General features: G+C 42.5%; 2 protein-coding genes across 2 annotated transcripts; one reads left to right on the top strand and one right to left on the bottom strand.

Moving 5' to 3' along the window:
- The first annotated feature begins 911 nt into the window (after positions 1–911).
- Positions 912–5,758, top strand: LOC308321623 (uncharacterized protein). Its single transcript, XM_080772608.1, has 3 exons — positions 912–1,167; positions 2,503–2,907; positions 3,154–5,758. The coding sequence occupies exons 1-3, from the start codon at positions 915–917 to the stop codon at positions 3,495–3,497; spliced, it is 1,002 nt and encodes a 333-aa protein (XP_080628734.1). The 5' UTR covers positions 912–914; the 3' UTR covers positions 3,498–5,758.
- A 1,950-nt stretch (positions 5,759–7,708) lies between these two features.
- Positions 7,709–17,596, bottom strand: adpgk2 (ADP-dependent glucokinase 2). Its single transcript, XM_080789037.1, has 7 exons — positions 17,352–17,596; positions 14,691–14,850; positions 12,933–13,123; positions 11,558–11,654; positions 11,066–11,202; positions 10,755–10,891; positions 7,709–10,317 (listed from the first exon to the last, which is right to left on the bottom strand). The coding sequence occupies exons 1-7, from the start codon at positions 17,539–17,541 to the stop codon at positions 9,781–9,783; spliced, it is 1,449 nt and encodes a 482-aa protein (XP_080645163.1). The 5' UTR covers positions 17,542–17,596; the 3' UTR covers positions 7,709–9,780.
- Between the last annotated feature and the right edge of the window lie 2,452 nt (positions 17,597–20,048).

Raw genomic sequence — 20,048 nt, 5'->3', positions numbered from 1 at the left:
AGGAAGTACTGGCATTTGAAACCATGCTGTTCATTTAACTGACAGACATTTCTTTGACAAATAAATACTGTTGTACTAATTTTGTGGCCTCTTTTCTCAAGAATGGCTCTTTGTTGGTTGGTTCCCTGCTTATCAAACTACTTTGATTTTCTTTCTATGCACTGTTACTGACACTAGAATAATTGAGAATAAAGACCAGAGAAAATTGTTTTAAGTAGGGATAGACTTCTAGATCAGCCACGACCGATTATCGGCGCCGATATCACCGATACCGTGCTGTTGGATGGGAGGTGTGTGTGTGTGTGTGTGTGTGTGTATATGTATGTTATATATATGGTGTGTGTATAATATACTGTTATTGGTGCCAGGGTGCGACATTTGTGCTTTACAACCTGGTGCTGCTGAATTGAAGAGACCAGCTTGATTCGTTTTTATTATTTATTTTCATTATTACTTTTACTGGGGGGGAACTGTTTTTGTCAGGTTCAATAACCTGTTTTATAAACACACTAAATAAATAATCTGCAGACTGGTCCGATTTATTTTTAAATGAGCACATGGAACCTGGAACGTGTCCTGGTACCAACACATGTAAAGGACTATATAAAATGCAGTCCATACAAATAGACTGATATCTTCCCTTTTCGGGACTCTTGTTTACCTATTCTGTATTTGGGACGGGACGGTAAACAAGGGTCCTGAAAGGGGCTAATATCTGTTTATCACAGATATTGCTAGTATTAAGTGACCTCACCAATCTGGGAACCTTGAGTCGACAGTCCAACAGTCTGTCTTGTGCTTGTGAGACTACTCCACCACCACCAGAGGGCGACTCTCACTTCCGCGTCCTCTCTAGAAAGCAAAGCAAAACAAAACATCGAGTGAAGAAGATAAACTATCTATACTAGTTAAAGATGGCGCCGCGCAAAAGGAGCTTGGTTTGGACATATTTTAAAATAATAGACGCCAAAACGGTGCAGTGTCTTCTGTGCACGGTGTGTGTGGTTCATAACGGCCCCACCACGACCAACATGATGAGGCATCTGCGCACCAAACACCCCGCTGTGATCGGCGGCGACGACAACGGCGACCACAGAAAGAGTCAACACGGATCTGAAATGACCGAAAATAACGACGACGATCTACACATTCACGGCTTCGACTCTGGTATTAATTAGTCTTTAACGTTTCAATGGCTTTTAGTTTTGTTTAAATGCAAAATGTATGCCTTTTAAGCCTATGTAAACAAACAAAGTACTAGTCTACAAGTCTAGTCCATGTTAAGAGTGAATCCGGGGCGATGTGTGCTGCCTGCTGCTGCTGTCGTGGTGGTGTTGACATTTATTATTACATCTTACATGCACTAATAAATGCCGTTCTACCTACAACTAGACAACGTACAGGAATGGCTATTTTGACGAGAGTGTAAGGTCACATTCTCACATAATACTTTGGTAGACTCACTGCGAATGGGTGGAGAATTTGGTATTCTTGCATATTTAATTTGCTGCGGTTTGCCTACACACGGTCATCCGCAGCAATTGGAAACGCAGCAGGGGGGACCTTTATCAATGTGTTCCATTAATAAACTAGCCTACACAGTGAAATCTATGGTGATAAAATTATAGGCTACTCATAACGTGCATGTGTCGTGCGACTCGTGCCGTGACTGCCGTCTGGGACAGTGGGACTGGACCCCCCGCCCCTCTCTCTCTCTCACTATACGCATGCAGCCACGCACTGTTCTTTTGGGGATGGAGGCACAGCGCTGATATAACAGCAGGGCAAAATGTTTACAAGTTTATCAAGATGAAAGTCCCTACTCCCCAGTCCCCACACAGTGACAGCACTCCATGTTTACGGCACGCACAGACAGAGAGAATATTCTTATTTCTGGAATAGGCCTAGAGCTCCTACCTTACAATATTTTCAACGACAATATTGGCAACTTTGATTGTTGCCAGTTGCAAGAGAAACAGTCACGTAAACAAAGTTCAAAAGAAGCTACTAGGTCACAAGGTGGACCCGCTTGTAAACAAGTGTAATGCTTTATTGGGTCGTCCACTCACAGTTAACAGTCTTTGTATTCTATTGAGTTGTGCTTGAAATGTACTGTAATTCTGCAAACTGTTAAATATTTCAATCAATCAAACATGAACACACACACACACACACACACACACGTCACACACACACACACACACACCTACACACTCGCATCAACAAAACACACATGAGCAGTTATTTCCAAATGTGCATTTGATGAAAAATGGTAATCTGTCTAATTAAATTGGGCGCTGAATTGTAGAGAAATTGTAACTTTATATATAAAAAAAGGCTGTTTCCCTTTCGTAAACATCTGGTATTATTATCCTCCTGGTGATTGGTAGGTGGCACATATTTCAGCAGCCTTGAAGTCTCCAGTTCTCCACTGTAAAACGTGGGGGGGAAATATGACAAAATACATTTAACATTGATTGTCATGCTTTTTGTGTTAAACAGTGGAGATGGATAACGATGAGACCAGACCCATCACGGTGCATGACGACGCTGATATTACGTCTGCTATCAATGGCATCTTGGAAGCTGCCGAAGGGGTCGCAGTGAGAACAGAAGCCCATAAATGTACAGCCGATGGCCCGTCGTTACGCAGACGGAGCTCCGTTTGGAAGCACTACAAACGACTGGAGAGTCCCACAAGTTCACTTTGCCTGCTTTGCATGGAGGAGATCAAACACTACAACAGCACGAGCAACCTAAAACGGCATCTGTCAAAGAAACACCCAGGGGCTTTTGCTGGCCTGGGTTTCATAGTTAACGAACAGTCCTCTAAAACGGTGCATCTGAAACCGGTTCAAAATAAATCGGCTAAACCGTCGACTAGTGTGGTGAACGAAAAACGTACAGGTATGAAGTTAATCATCAAACACATCCAAAGTGGATGTGTGATATTCAAGACATGTTATTTTATGTGCAACTACGCCCTCTGTTGGACACATACAAATATAGGCACTTATGCTATGCTATGTCTCATTCAGTATATGCAGCCAGCACTTGGTGTAGATTTCAATTGCATCATCAAATTCATAACATGAATTTGCAGTCCCTTGATCCACAGTTAAACAATACTTGTTATTTTCTTCCTCCTTACAGGCCTGTTTGACGTATCAAGAGAACGCAGAGAAGATGAAATCAGTGAACTGGATAGAGTGCGGGAGCTGATAGAAGCTGTGAGGAATGCTCAGAGGCAGGAGGCAAAGGCTCTGGAGCACCAGAGGGAGTTACTTGAAATGCTGCGTGACGCAAATGCTAGGGAATTAGCTGCGGAGAGGGAGAGAATTGAATCCCTGAGGAAAGCGCAGGAGAAGGAGTCCATAGCCCTGGATAAACAGAGGGAAGAACTGCATAAAGAAAAGGAAGAACTACAGCTAAAATGGGAGCAACTGGAGCAGAATAAGAAAGAAACATGTACATGCCAGCTAGAAGACAGACAGTGAAAATAATATATATTCTGTATAAGAAGAAAGTTTGCTATCGCACGGTCCCGGTCCTTAAACATAATTTTTATGCACAACAGGACTCGACAATTTTGTTTTCATTTCGTACAACACATTTTTTGTTGAAAATGTTGACCTGGCTTTCTCTTATTAAAATCTTTTGTAAGTAATTTGTGAACATAGGATTGCACTTGAATTGATGGCATCAATGCCTGTGGTGATGAACATTAAGTCTGTACAAGGTATAGTGATTAAAGTGGCCATACATAAAGTAATACACTTGACATACATTTGCAAGCTGAGCAACACGTTCCTAAAAAGCCTTGCTCAGCCCATGGCCATGCCACACAATGGTGTTGACACTGTCGCGGGACATGGCATTAATTGTTATTAGTTGTTATTTATACATCAGAGGCACTCGCTCTTCTTTATTCAAGATGATATAGTTTACAGTAGTAGTTTCTCAGTTTTCAGTGTACCCAGTTTGTCAATGGAAAATATTAATGGTGTCATGGGAGATTAGGCTGTGTGTTGCCATGCGACGGTTCCTACTGTAACTGAGCTAAATAAGTATCGTGGCACGGTGGCAGCCATCATGACCAGGGCTATTCGGATAGGATGGCATAGGGTACAGTTGTACATTATGATGGGAAAGAAGATAATGCTGTCTCAGTTTCTTGCTGTGGGAACATAACCATAGCCTACAATCCATATCAACATGGACTGACAAGGTTACCATTGCTTATAGCATTTTCCATTTTATGCCATAACTTGCTGATTAGGATAAAAATGTTTTGACAGTGTGTCAACATTTGACCTGATTATTGAACAGTAAACAATTCTCAGAGCTACAGCTGTGCTGAGTCCAACCACATTTCTTTTCAATGTCTTGATCTAAGTTGAATGTGCATTTTTACAGGTAAAGAAAATGATTGGCATCTGTCCAAGAGTTGGATCTTTTAAAAGAGATTAAAAGACAGGTCAACATAGTGCTATTGAGTATACAGCTCCTTTTTTCCCCTTGTCATCTTGTTTATTTGTAATAAGGTGTGTAGACTTTATGTAAGTGAAGTTTTACAGTCTGTAAACATTTGTCTGAACCTCCAGATTATATTGATTCTTCTGTAATACCCTAGTCTAAATCTATGTAATATCTATTGATAAAGTGTTCCTAATATCCCATCCAATAAAACAGGCTGTTGACTTGAAATATATGCTAGAGTAAAAGATTCTCAAACTATTGTTGGGTTATTTCATATTTAAATTAAATATTTAATTGTGGATTTGACAGGCACCTTTTATGTCAATCAATCAAGTCACCTTTTTGCTATTTAAATGTCATTTAAATAAAATATTCTTTAGGGACATGTCAGCACAGCCTCTGATCTACTGGTAGATCTACCTTTTGGGCACACCTGCTCTATACTGCAGTGATACTCAACCTCAGGCCCGCGGGCCACATCAGGCCCGCAGGACCATTATGACTGGCCCACCAATGAAAATCTAAAAAAAAGAAGAAAAGAAAATCTGGAAAATGAAATAAAAATAAATAAATCTGAATGAAGTTATCTTTAATTACATTATTATAAGTAATACTATTAGAGTTGTACTATTACTCGAACAAAAATAAAAGCTTGGGGGGGGGGGGGAGATGCAATGCAAATGAAAGACATATACTGTGTATCCCTATTCCCTGACATAATTTTATAGCTAAACGCACAGAATTCTATTTTATTTGAATGATGAAACCCAGCTGCCATTAATAGTTGGAAATGGAAATGGAAATTGCGGAAATTGTAATTGCGGAAATTGCGGAAATGGTAATTGCGGAAATGGTGGAAATGGAAATTGTGGAAATTGCGGAAATGGAAATTGAGGAAATTGCGGAAATGGAAATTGCAGAAATGGAAATTGAGGAAATTGCGGAAATTGCTCTTCACTTATAGCTATCTATTTTCAGGTAGATTGTTTTATTTTACTCAGTCAGCCATATCACTACTCATTTTTCTATGTGCAATAATTTGTGCAGTTATGGAAACAGCTCTTTGTGTTTATGCAAGAAAATGTAACACATTTATTTATTTACATATTGTGTGCATGCACATTGTACTTTGATACATTTTGCGAAAATAAAGCAATTGAAAGAGAGAAGTTATCAAGTATCATTAATGTCGTAATTTTATCTACTGGCCCCTGGCCCCTTGCCATTTTTGTAATGTGGCCCACAGGTAAATCTATTTGAGTATCCCTGCTATACTGTATGCTTACATTTAGGAATTGTGTACAGAAACACAGCTTTTAAACTACGTTGTCACAAAATCAGAAGGAATAACAGCTATGTAAAAGCATTTTTTATATTACTATTCTGAGGCTAATGTATGCTTTCTTTTATGCGTTAAACTTTGAAATTGTGTGGGGCCATGACATTTCCATATAAAATGGGGTCCTGGTGTAAACAAAGTTTGAGAACCCCTAGCGTGTTTCTGTAAAAGATAGATAACATGACCATACAAGACTGAATGTATCCATTGGAAACTACATTTTGAAATAATTTACTTTTGCAATACTGGCCCCCCAGTCTTCAGTGAGCTGGCCATAAATAAAAATAAAATAGACTTTCTTTAACCAGCATAGCTTTTATCTTGTGACGTTAAAATGATTACAGAATACTGTGGTGAGACGTAATGCAGAAATCTGTCAAATCTGTCTTTAGAACATGGATATGATCAACCATCTATAAATTAGATATGATATATACACAGGTATATCATACAATATTAAAGTATATCATGATGTGATATTAAATATATTATGATATAATGTATATGACATGACCACACACGCACAGTCAGCTTGAACACATGTTATGCACTGAACAGAAGCAGTTCACAGTAGAAACATGATCCGTTATGCGTGGTTGGTATCCAACCAGAAATGATTAGTAAACAATCACAGTATCGCACACACTTTAAAACTAAAACATTCCCTTTTACACTAAACATTCAAGTACAGAATGGAGAGTGTTACAGCATCAACTCATACATACCTTATTCCCGTCAGGGAGACCTGAACATCTTTTACACTGGAGCTACACACACTGTAGTTTCTCACCATCATTCATCTTTAAATAAGAAAAGGTCACAAGCCTCTACTCCAAAACGGACAAAGACAATAATTGGCTAGTGAGGAAAATGTCCTCCATCCATCTTTGGATGCCAACAAGAGAAAGTGTCAAATTGCTGACATTTTGGAATGTTTAATTCATTAGAAACAAGACACAAAAACCAGAACAAAGTAGTCACGTTTAAGATGAACCCATCCAGGAAATACAGAAAACGAATAACAAAACAGAAAATTAAATAATTTATCCTATTTCAAGTGGCGTGGTGCAACTGGAGCTGATCCCAGCCGTCAATGGAATGAGATTGTACAATGACATCGTCTCCATATTATATATAAATAGTGATAGTTGGATCTTAGACATAGTGGCTTTGGAATGAGATGAGTGTGTGTAATGTGCATTTGGGACATTGGATGGACTGGGTGTCCGATCACCAGCAGCACAACACAGCTGGATTTAACCAGGACATCTGATACCAACAGTTCTAGTCCATGGATTTAACCAGGACATCAGCTACCAATAGTTCTAGTCCATGGATTTAACCAGAACATCTGCTACCAACAGTTCTAGTCCATGGATTTTACCAGGACATCTGCTACCAAAGTTCTAGTCCATTGATTTTACCAGGACATCTGCTACCAACAGTTCTAGTCCATGGATTTAACCAGGACATCTGCTACCAACAGTTCTAGTCCATGGATTTAACCAGGACATCTGCTACCAACAGTTCTAGTCCATGGATTTAACCAGGACATCTGCTACCAACAGTTCTAGTCCATGGATTTAACCAGGACATCTGCTACCAACAGTTCTAGTCCATGGATTTAACCAGGACATCTGCTACCAACAGTTCTAGTCCATGGATTTAACCAGGACATCTGCTACCAACAGTTCTAGTCCATGGATTTAACCAGGACATCTGCTACCAACAGTTCTAGTCCATGGATTTAACCAGAACATCTGCTACCAAAGTTCTAGTCCATTGATTTTACCAGGACATCTGCTACCAACAGTTCTAGTCCATTGATTTAACCAGGACATCTGCTACCAACAGTTCTAGTCCATGGATTTAACCAGGACATCTGCTACCAACAGTTCTAGTCCATGGATTTAACCAGGACATCTGCTACCAATAGTTCTAGTCCATGGATTTAACCAGAACATCTGCTACCAATAGTTCTAGTCCATGGATTTAACCAGAACATCTGCTACCAAAGTTCTAGTCCATTGATTTTACCAGGACATCTGCTACCAACAGTTCTAGCCCATTGATTTAACCAGGACATCTGCTACCAACAGTTCTAGTCCATTGATTTAACCAGGACATCTGCTACCAACAGTTCTAGCCCATTGATTTAACCAGGACATCTGCTACCAACAGTTCTAGTCCATTGATTTAACCAGGACATCTGCTATCAACAGTTCTAGTCCATACACAGAGCTGTAGTGCAGGACAAGCTACTGTAGATGGAAGGAACATGGGTTGAAGGAACACCACCTATTTTCACCCGTATTATATCCATATACTGTAGGTCCTCACTAATGTTCACTATAGGGAATGATTTCTGTCTAACCCATTTAGGCCTGAAAAAAAAATCTTCAAAATCCTGTATTTCTGAAATACCTGTTTCTATATCAGTGATTTTCAAACTATTTCATGCCAAGGACCCCAAAAATGATATGTAATTGGCCACAGACCCCCCATCTGAAAATATGTTATTCCAGGGACCTCCCCATGAAGCAAAGATTTGAGTTAAAAACATACGTTTGAAAGAATATATGTTCAAAGAATTGTGCCACATTTTCACGATTTTTCAAAAATAGACCTACAAGCTCGTAGCGCGGCACTCAGTGCCACGCTATGAGCTTGTAGATCTGCTACAATGACATAATCTGTGGGATCTAAAACCTTTGTGTGTGTGTAGATTTTCACAGCCGGGAGTGGGAGTTGACAGAAATGATATAGTGAGCATTAGTGTGGATCCTCATACAGTACGGCGATAAAATTGAAAAGGGTGAAGTGTTCGTTTAACGGAGAGAAGGAAAGGGGAGGTGGTGGAGGTAGGGAGAAAAACAAATGTCATATCTGGCTATGAGCATTTGCACTGTAAGTGAACAAAGGATTCAGGAATGACATCATCCGTCAAAACAAACCCAATTGCCAGTTGTCACATGTTATGGGAAGGTTCCATCTGAACAACTGTTTTTGCAGAAGTGATAGAAAGCAGCACTTGTAGACCTTGTAAACTTTTGTGTAGAGGGGGGGGGGGGGGGGGGGGAAGGAGGGAGTCTGGAAGAGAACCCTGAGGGGGACACAGGTCAATAAAGTATAAAGGGTTTAAGTGGTTAAAATGTAGCGAATGGACAGGAGTGAAAGTTGGCTCACTGGTTTGAATTGCAGGATGTTTCCCAGAGCTACGAGAGTCCAACTGTTGCAGACATCAGTCGGTCTCCAGATACAGGGAGATAACAGTATAGCACAGTTGGGCTTCTTTGGAATTCTCAGCAGGATACACAAATATACAATGTCCTGAAAACAAACCAAAACTAAAACAGATCTTCATCATGTGTTCCTGAATTTATCCCTGGCTGTCCAGTCTGTTTTTATTTGATTCAGACTGCTGCAATAACCTAAATAAATGGAAAAGTCATCCACAGCACCTGCAGTGAGTCAGATGATGTGATGCAGAAAATTGTCTGGACGACTCACAGGGACAAACAGGACAATCCTGTCATAAAAACAAACAAATTGGATGCTAAAACGTCACGCCCCTGTTCTGCCCAAGAGAAAACACAGACCTGTTCTGCAGCAAGGCCGGGCTGTGGTTTGCACAGAATTTATAATTTGTTACAGAAATACGCATTATCTGATTATAGAATTTCACTATCCTGTTCTCCAGGCTGAGCTGTTTATTCAAAGCCAAAGAGCGTGACTGAACGAAAGTCCTCCACCCCAAAATACACAGTTCTCCTGCACAGCCTCCTACGCATTAGGTGCGAGAGTGGCTACTTTCAGCCTGATGCTCCAACGTTAGCCACATTAGCTGCCCAATGGCTATTTAGCATCATACATACAACGATCAATCCAATCTTCCTCACCTCATTAGCCGCTAACATCTAGTTAGCATGACATACAGATAAGACCAACCCGTCTCCCCCTCTCTAGATCTGAAGCACCAGCCCTGCGGCTGAGATGTTGTCTCCTCCCCCGGCTGTCTGGTAGACGTCGGTGCACACCAACACCGGAGCCACACAGATCTGATAGTCGTCCTCCTCCCAGCAGCTGACGGGTCTCGTCTCCTGCAGGGGAATCCGCTGGCTGCCCTCTTCCCTGCTGATGGAGAAGGAGTCGTCCATGATGAGCCGGGCCTTGCTGGGGTCGATGTCGGGCGAGCCGCAGACGTGGCGGTTGGCCGTCAGCGAGGCCTTGGCCGTGGCAGACATGGTGTTCTTCCACTGAGAGCCGCGGGTCACGATCATGGCCTGGAAGGCCAGCGTGTGAACGTGGAGCCGGGTCAGAGGTCGTCCGTCAGCGTCGGTGTCCCTGTGGTGCTGGTTGACCAGGCGGTAGAGCTCCCTCATCTGGTCCAGGACAGTAGCGACACGGGGGTTGGGGTCGGAGAGCACGGTGATATTAGTGCCTTTCATCAGACTGAGGAGATTCGGAAGTTCCTGTTCATTCATTCCTAAAGAATCACACTGGAAGACAAAGACCACAACGTCAAACATACTGAGAACGGGAAGTTATGCAGGAATGCCTACTGAGTGGCAAAAATATTTTTTTCTGGCCTTGACAGCCCATGCATCCAAACAGAAAAGTCCTATCTGATTGCATTAAACAACATTAAACAATGTTAAACTCACTTTGCCTGTTGCTTTGCCACTCGATGTGTCACTTTAGGCATGCGCATACCCTCTATATAGTGAATGATTTGTTTATTCATCATCAACAGTACTGAATAAAGATACAGAATATAGATGGCTACTGATGTGACTTTTAGCCAATTATCACCCATGCTATGCTTGTTCATAAATCACTGCTTATAGATTTTTTGATTCATCTGTAGAACTGTGTAATCACTCCAATCATGCCTTGCCCTAGGAGGAATATTAGGAATAAATGAATTTCTACATACGTGTGGAATGACCAGGCGAAGGAGGTCCTCCATGAGATCTTCGTCTACAAAACTGGCCATCTCAAAATGAACCCCAGTGTGAGGAGACGAGGAGGAGAGGAGATCAGCCAGACGCGAGAGGAGACGTTCACGTTCACCTGAGGAGGAGAAGTTCAATGACAATGCCTTTATTTTGCCTCCGTTGCTAAATTTGAATGTTCAATGAAGCATTAACTACAAATACATTATGGAATAATATGGGGATCATATAGAAAGGGGAGGGATGGGGGTCAGCGGCTCTGTGTAATGTCAATGCTAGCTGTTCCACTGACCTGATTGGAAGGGGAAACTGTCCATCATCTGTAGCCCGCCCACCACTAGAAGGTCCGGTTGGAAGTCTTTTAATTTGTCAGCAAAGTCCTCCATGGAGTCCAGGTAGGGGTTATGGTCATCACTATGGACTATATACCTTAAAAATACAATATAATACACAGAACAATAGTTAGGGTCATCACTATGGACTATATACCTTAAAAATACAATATAATACACAGTCATCACTGTTGACAATATACAATACTCAACAGGTACACAGTAGCGATGTGTGGGTTGACTCACTTAACTCTACTGTATGCATGTAAAACCCCTCTCACCAACGTTTCAGCAACACATGTTTATTATAATGATGAACAGACATGCTTCAATGCAATACAAGTAGTATACACACAGAATCAGCCTGACAGAACAGAAACACAGTTCTGTTAAGACATCGCCATTCAAACCTGTAATATAGCAAGCAAACATAGCCGTAAGTATGTGTGTACCTGTTAGCTCTGCGTGAGGTGTACTGCCCCCAGCTCGCTCCCATTGGATACTCCAGGATGAGGTGGATGTCGGGCTCCTCTACTATGTTTCCTGCCACTGCAAAGATGGAGTCAGCCGCATGAATAGGGTTGTCACCATTCCAAATTGAAGTTGACGATTAATTGTCAAATAACGATTTCATTAGTGTGGTTCAACCATACGGCCCGACTTTATTTATTCTGTATGAACTTTATTCCGCCCTGTGTGACGTCATGAGGGTCGATTTTTTTATTCTGTAGAAACATTATTTTGCCAGTCTTCTTCAGGGTCTCTGTGACGCGTGATTTGGAATCCCACCGCAGCTCCAGGAAACCTTGCTGTGATTGGCCAGTATAGTCGCTGTGATTGACAGTTCTCGTTTTCGCAACTATGCCTAAAGGGCCTTGCAAACAGGAAGCGAGGAACGCACACGTTGTTGCCTGGATCAACGACAGGTCTGCTCAAGAGGGGCGCGAGAACACAAGTGTAAAAAAAAATCGCAAAAAAATCACATTTTATCTCTCCCCGTTTGCACGGCCCTTAACCCTAACGTCAGTAAAACTATGCCTGCCGGGAGCCAATCAGACACACGTTAAGGCGGGTCCTGTGAGCATGTGGGCCAATACATAATCATCACTGTACTTATGCAAGACTCAAAGCTTGAAATTGTTGGTGCTACCACACTTTATTTTGTTTTTTTATTTGCTTCATAATCACAAATTGCACAAGGCCGATAAATAAATATACAAATAGATTACTGACGCATTTAATACTTTTATAAAAATGCTGGAAAATGTTTGAACATATAAACACTTCCACGTGGAAAAGATTATGCAAAAATAATTGTGATTATCGCGAATTAGACTATTATTATTTTTCCAACACCACTGATCGTGTTGTCAGCCTATCCGCCGTTACTAAATGCTCCGCTATTAAATGTGATAAGTTTATCACACTATTTTAACCGTTTCTGATATCAGAGCTCACAAAGGCCATCTCTTGTCACACAAAATATAAGGTTAACAACTGGGTGTGCTTCATAATCACCTGCTGAAAGATGTTATCATGTCTGTTGGTCCTAGAATCTGGAGCATTAATGTTGATATTTACAGAAAATGTTACCTCTAGTTTAAAAAATGCCTTTGTACAAATCCATATAAAAATAAATAAAAGCCTGACCCTGTAAGTCCAGCCAAAGCGATTGAAAGGAATTGTACTGTAGTTCAATGTTGTAGTGCGGTTTCTACATGGCACAAAGACACTCATTACAGTGACTAAATGACCTCAATTTAATTGTTCAGCCCTCGTGTGTGTGTGTGTGTGTGTGTGTGTGTGTGTGTGTGTGTGTGTATGTACCTGCAATGTGTCCAGACAAGACCTCAGTGAAGTCAGGACTAAAGGTTCCCCCTAGCAGTACGTCACACCCTTCAGTTGCCATGCGACCAGCCATCACCGGGGCGTTGCCCCCCACCGACCATCTGTTGCCAGGTAACTCGCGGGAGGCCTCCACCAGCTCACTGAACAGGGTGTCATTTATCACAAAACGCCTGAAAGAGGAGAGCAGTAAAGGAGAAGAGGAGAACACGAGTTAGGAGAGAAGACAGTAGACGAAACAAGAGGATAATTCCAATTTCAGTTGTTCCTGTAGAAGTTCTCTCTCCAGCATACAATTGGTATCTCCCTCTGTGTAATCTCTCACTCACATTCCCTCTGTGCAGAGTTAGTGAGCATGACAGCCAGTTGTTTTTAGGATTTATTTCCAGATAATGAACATGGCCATTACAGTCAAGAGACAGAATCACGAGATAAAGGAAAGAGAATGCTGTGTATTTTACTGTAGGAATGATTAGTTAGTTAGTTACTGCGAGAGTGAGGACTAGCCAACACCAACTACTCACAGCGTTACAATGAAGTCCTCTCTCATGTATTAAATATGAACACAGAGCTTTAAATCAGCCTGATTTGGTTTCTTTTGCGATTGTAACAGCTGTTCAGAACTATATTTAAGTTCACCGTTTTTACCAGGATACCAAACGCTCCATCTGTTGACACAGGCTCAGGATTAACACCATCCTCACTGTGCACTTCCTATATGGTTGGATTGTCTGAATTTGTTTATTGATTGAAAAAAATAAAAATAGAACTCTTTTCTCTGCCATATTCCCTCAACGCGACCCGTTATTGCACTTATAAACTGAGCAAGTCTGCAGGAATAATAACCGGGAATAGTCTGGTGACCAACAGGTTAGACGGGTGACAGCAGGAATGTAGACTAGACGGCACCCGGGAGCAGTATAGGTTGGCTCCCCAGACTGTGTCTTCCGTGAGGAAGACACAGAAGACTGTGGTTGTACTGGTCAGCTCCCAGGTTTTAATGTGTGTGTCTGTCTGTCTGTCTGTGTGTCTATGTGCAGGGCGTTGAAAATGAGCACTTGTGCTCAGCTACTACCCTGGGTAAAAAAAATATATATATCGGTAATTCGTTTTCACTCTGGGACCCGGGTTTCAAAAAAGGGCGTTTTCGGTCACCCAAAACGCTGGCTCCATGTGGCTGGAACGGCAAAATGATTCAAAACGTTTGCGGATACAGCTAAAACGTTTCTGTTTCAGTTCGGTCTGGACGGTGCCTAACTTTGTACATAAGGGTAAGTATTAGAATGGAACCAGGGACTCACTGCTGGGATTAGAGCCTATATTAGGGTGATTCTAAAGACATACAGTACAGAGTGGCTTACATGCTCAGCACATCAGCTAGATGACTCACAGACAATCTATGCACGTAGGAACGGAAGTGAGACAAATGCAGGTACTAGGACATCATGAACTAAAGGCCAGACCGCATCAATGCAACTACGGTAGTTTCTTAGTTGCAACTCCTACTCCTTGCAACAAAACAGTTTCAAGGCCAGTCCACACCAATGCAACAAAACAGTTTCAAGGCCAGTCCACACCAATGCAACTCCTTGCAACTGCTATTGGGGGAAATGGTAGTTACATGTTGCAAGGAGTTGCTTGGTGTGGACTAGCCATTACTCCTAACCACACACACACATCCTGTGTGAACACAGAAACTTGCGCAGACACACACATGCACAGTACTTTGGCCTCACTCACTCTGCAGCGGCTCCCGGCGGGAAGAAGTAAGCAAAGCTCTGAATAAGTTGCTCCGCGTTCTCTATGTAGTCGTGATGGAGCGGCTGGCCACTTGGAGTCAGACCCATTTTATTCAACAGTGTCACACCGTCCACTACCAGGTCCACGCAACCCCCGAAACCTGCAGGAAACACAGAAACACACAGACGGTCAAAACCTGGAGAGCCTGGCGGAAGGGCTGGGCTTCTGATTCTGAAGGAGAGAGGAACAGAAATACCAGTATTGTAGATGTGAACAACACGTCATGCCAAGAAGAACTAGCCAGCCCCCGTGGAGACCAGGGTTTGATTCCTCCTCTGCATGACTTAACCCTCCCAGTGAGATCAACTGTTATTTTGGTACATACATACGTCTTAAAGGGCAGCAGTGCCGTGCAAGTGCAAGTGCTGACAGTTTATGTATGTATTAGACCAGATACTTTAGAAGTGTCTGGTGCTGGCTGGGACTCTGGTGCAACGCACAGGTCCTGGGCCTGGTGAGAGCAGGAGTGGACCTGGTGAGACGTAGGAGACAGAAGTCAACCCACAGAGCCTAGTCCTTCCTTGCGTCAGAAGCGTACCTCCCAGCCCTGGCAGAGTAGTTCTGGAGTAGTTCCAACGGATTGTGTGGCCTTGGTCTTTCCCTATATGGGACTGATCATGGGTAGCTACTGGGACGTAAGTCGGGACTTGATCAGCCCGGCTGGGTCACCTGAGTGAGGGGTATGATGTCCGAGAGACCTGAAACCCCGATGACCTTGGGATACATCACTGAGGATACGTCCCAGGTGCATCCATGTGATGTTTTCTTTGTTTTGTTATAGATATAAGAGTGAAAGTGAGGAACAGTGAATGCCTCTAGTACCTCTACCCGTTTGGTCATCATCACATCCATGTGACTATTGATCAAAAATGTACCCAAACATATTGTCACATTATCAATATCAAGGAGTTCAGTCAAAAATGTTTTGATATAGGAGATCGAGACCAAGGGCAGAGAGAAGAGTCACGCAAGACAAGACCGAAAATTCTAATTCCAGTCTTCGCAGCTTCAAGGAGCATGGTCTTTGCACAAACTGGCTAAGCCACCAGGCACCCCTTCAATTAATCACATTCAACCTTTCATCTTGTTATAGGTGAAAATGTTCTCATCATCTCAAAATAGCAAGCTCACAACACATTGCATGACATTGCGATGGTGGTAATTATATGGAAGAGACAGCATGGCAAGGAAGGAGTGTTGTTGGACTCACTGGCTAAAGGACAAAGTTGAGCAGATAAGGTGAACGCTTATACATGTTGTGACTGTCATCAGGTCCAAAGGATACTATGGAGGTAATGGTATATGGTACTATGACCCATTTCATCACCAGTTGGCTGATAAACTCATGATTATTTCCATAAAGTCAGTGATCATCAGAATGGTTATGTGTATTTAACCTCTCAGATCACATAACCTTTAAATCCATAATAACACTTGAGATGAGATGCTGTGTTCCGTTAGCAACCCAGATAATATAAAACGAGTTAAAAAAAAAAGACCATTGATTGATTGGAAAATGAATTAACAGTTTGTAGAGTAAGCACAGTAAAGTTCAACACAGTAAAGCTGCAGAACAGGTCAATACATGGTCTGCTAAGAGGCTTGAAATACCAAGCACATTTAATGAGGGGGGGGGACAACAACAATGACTTGACTTATTTTTACCAGGGCCAGTTTCGAATTGCAACCACCAGTCAGGTGTTGACTGTTGAGATGAGTGGTTTTGAAGGAGAGTAAGGATTCACATTTCTTTACATATGGCATATAAGAGTGAAATGAGTTTAATCCCTTGTTTGAACTGAATCTGGTTTGAGCTGAATAATCACCCCCATGGGAGAAAGGAAGACAACATTAAAGAAAATCTTCATTGTATGGAGAGTAGTCAGTGTCTTCAAACCAACTACCGAATGTCACAATCAGGGTCAAGAGTCCTCTGTAGCTGTAGTCCGCACTTGATTAGCATAACTTGGTAAACCTGTTTTATGACTGGTTCTCACTAATAACTACAACCCCCATTGCTACATTGTTTGTTCAGCAACATGAGTCTCTCCAGCTATATAGAAAGATATACGACAAGACAGTGTGTGTGTGTGTGTGTGTGTGTGTATATATATATATATATATATATATATATATATATATATCAACATTCGCCCAGAGAAATATTTGATGCTACTGATGCATATTATGACAGATAACAGTCTAGTGAGCCATGGCTAGCAATGCATAGTACTAACCACTAACTTGCCTATAGCATGTAGATAAATTATAAATTATATTAATACACGTTTAGTGAACAACTTATCCTGTGCAGTAAAAAAAAAAGAGCAAATAACAAACCCAGTTAACCCACTATACAATACAATAATTAAACCATCAAAACAGGCTGCTGTGCTGTTGCCTGTTCATAATTCACCTGAATGTATTTTAAAGTTAACCATCAATCAACAAACCACCTCGATTAATTGAATACAGGACCTCAATGGAAATAAGGCATATTACGCTTCTTTGGGTTATCCTTTTAGAATCCCTTTGCATAAATAAACCTGTTAATAACGTATTGAAATCAATGAAATGATGTTAGCTAACGTTAGCTCTTACCAATGGCCACCCTGGGTCTGACTGCATGGCTGATCCCTACTTTGCTCTCGGCCCGGAGCAGAGAGGACAGCACGGCTTCCAGACGGTCGTCCAACACCGTGTTGTTGATATTATTGTTCTGTGGCGTCCGGAACCAAGCCAACAGAACCACCAACAAGGAAAACAAGAAAACCCTACTCCTTCCCTCCATTGTTGCTATCTGGCTGCCACAGCAGCAGCAAAGCAACACGGACTGGTCCAGACAGTGGTCCACAGACACTCTGCTGCTCCCAGAGGGATACCTGACAACTCGTCAGTTCCAAGATACATACCGGACAACTCGCCAGTTTACCAACTCACCACAGCGAAAATGTTTCATCGTTATGCTAATATGCTGTCTTCATCAGTGTAGTATGTCAAACTCACAGATGTTTGTTACAGTTCATTTCCAAAGTGATCAAATTATTTTGTGCAATTAAATGGTCAGCTAAAAAAAAAGTTGAGTATGTGAATACCTAGCTCTGATCCATATCCTTCTACTGCTTCTACGATTCTGCCCTGCAGTACAAGGCTATGGGACTTCCAATTTTAAATCTCAAATCGAAATCAGACCAGCCTCTCCTCTTTGGCGTAAATAAAAAGAACGTTTTTGCTACTCACCAAAACAAAGGCGGGTTGTGTCAATAGAAAGACTACTTTCCTTAGTGGAAGCACTCTGAGCCCCCCACCACGTATAAACGGTACTTTTTGGCCAAAAAGGGATTTTTTTTCACCGGAGGAAAAATATCCTCTATGAGGCAGTTCTCTGGGCAATATCAGTAGAGGGCGCAGCGGAGTAACTAAAAATGTTTTTTTTCCGGTGGAAACAAAATCCCTTTTTGGCCAAAAAGTACAGTTTATACGTGTGGTGGGGGGCTCAGAGTGCTTCCACTAAGGAAAGTAGTCTTTCTATTGACACAACCCGCCTTTGTTTTGGTGAGTAGCAAAAACGTTCTTTTTATTTACACTAAAGAGTAGAGGCTGGTCTGCATTCATGCGAGCGGCGGAAGTTGATAGTAACATAGCTCTAATGCACGCATTAGAGCTATGGAACAGAGCTAGTGAATACCAATGATAAGTAGGCCTACCATAGACTGGTCATGACTCACAACCTATGACTGGTCACGTCACCTGGTCGTGTGGCGAGCCGCGAGCGCCAGTCAGCAAAACGAGCGCGTCTTTTTAGCTCTACTACGAAGGGGGAGTGTTTGACGCTGATAAGCAGCTTCCTTGATAAGACAAGTGTCAGTTTGAGATCGATTTAACCATTATGCTTGCTGTTGCTCAGCTGTGTACAACAACATATACATAATACAGACAAGAAAGATAATTATTTGCAATATAACATCTAAATCTCACACAACACTTCTCCGTTGTAAAATATAACAAGTCCATTCTACGTAGGCCTACTCTTCAATAACTCCCATACTAATTATAATAACTAGAATTTCGCCCCCCTTCGGGGGGCTCAATCCTAGTGTCGTTGCAGCGCAATATGGGAAGAAGGAAATTGCGGGAATTGACAGACTCCACTTCATGTTTCAGCTGTGGTTTTAAACTCAGTAGTGTGCCCTGCACACAGCGCACACTCGCAATTGCAGCTGGAGGGCGACGCGACACACACACACACACACACACACACACACACACACACACACACACACACACACACACACACACACACACACACACAGAGCGATGTGTGGATAAATCACTGAGATTTGGGAAATGTGTTCAGAAGTACAACGATTAAGCACGCACAGGCAAATGTCAGAAGCATCTGTTTCGGTTTCCAAACAGGAAGTTGTAAATGTGCTTATTAGACGGAGGCAGCGTGATGCTGGCATCTATTGTGATGCCAGCATCACCACATTTCACATAGAAATATAAGCACCCATTTACTCGCTTAGCGGAGACTGTGGGGTGGTAGAGGACATCTCCCCGGACGCGTGGGTATGTCCAGATAGTTGCCTCGCGGAGGCCTCTTTGTCCAGTGTCCATTCTGGGTCTGGAAACGGCACTTTTTTGAGTGTTGACCCCAATAGAAGGTCTGCTGCTCTGAATTTTACACCTCTCCCGCTTAGCGGAGACTGTGGGGTGGTAGAGGACATCTCCCCGGACGCGTGGGTATGTCCAGATAGTTGCCTGGCGGAGCCGTCTTTTGTCCAGTGTCCAGTCTGGGTCCGGAAACGGTAATTTATTTTGCATTGACCCCAGTAGAAGCTCTGCTGCTCTGAATTTTACACCTCTCTCGCTTAGCGGAGACTGTGGGGTGGTAGAGGACATCTCCCCGGACGCGTGGGTATGTCCAGATAGTTGCCTCGCGGAGGCCTCTTTGTCCAGTGTCCATTCTGGGTCTGGAAACGGCACTTTTTTGAGTGTTGACCCCAATAGAAGGTCTGCTGCTCTGAATTTTACACCTCTCCCGCTTAGCGGAGACTGTGGGGTGGTAGAGGACATCTCCCCGGACGCGTGGGTATGTCCAGATAGTTGCCTCGCGGAGGCCTCTTTGTCCAGTGTCCATTCTGGGTCCGGAAACGGTACATTTTTTTGCATTGACCCCAGTAGAAGCTCTGCTGCTGTGAATTTTACACCTCTCCCGCTTAGCGGAGACTGTGGGGTGGTAGAGGACATCTTCCCAAACGCGTGGGTATGTCCAGATAGTTGCCTGGCGGAGCC

Source organism: Protomyctophum bolini (genome assembly GCF_963924005.1).
Source record: "Protomyctophum bolini genome assembly, chromosome: 1".
NCBI lineage: Eukaryota > Metazoa > Chordata > Actinopteri > Myctophiformes > Myctophidae > Protomyctophum > Protomyctophum bolini.
This window is presented reverse-complemented; position numbering and strand designations above follow the sequence as displayed.

Bases quoted from the DNA above. Each gene is read 5' to 3' on its own strand.
- adpgk2 (XM_080789037.1), bottom strand. From the start codon at position 17,541: ATGGAGGGAAGGAGTAGGGTTTTCTTGTTTTCCTTGTTGGTGGTTCTG. The intron at 11,655-12,932 runs GTACATACACAC...CCATCTTTGCAG, and splicing joins CTTGTCTGGACACATTGCAG to TGGCAGGAAACATAGTAGAG. The intron at 10,892-11,065 runs GTCAGTGGAACA...TCTCCTCCTCAG, and splicing joins CAGTTTCCCCTTCCAATCAG to GTGAACGTGAACGTCTCCTC.
- LOC308321623 (XM_080772608.1), top strand. From the start codon at position 915: ATGGCGCCGCGCAAAAGGAGCTTGGTTTGGACATATTTTAAAATAATA. The intron at 1,168-2,502 runs GTATTAATTAGT...TGTGTTAAACAG, and splicing joins CATTCACGGCTTCGACTCTG to TGGAGATGGATAACGATGAG. The intron at 2,908-3,153 runs GTATGAAGTTAA...TCCTCCTTACAG, and splicing joins GGTGAACGAAAAACGTACAG to GCCTGTTTGACGTATCAAGA.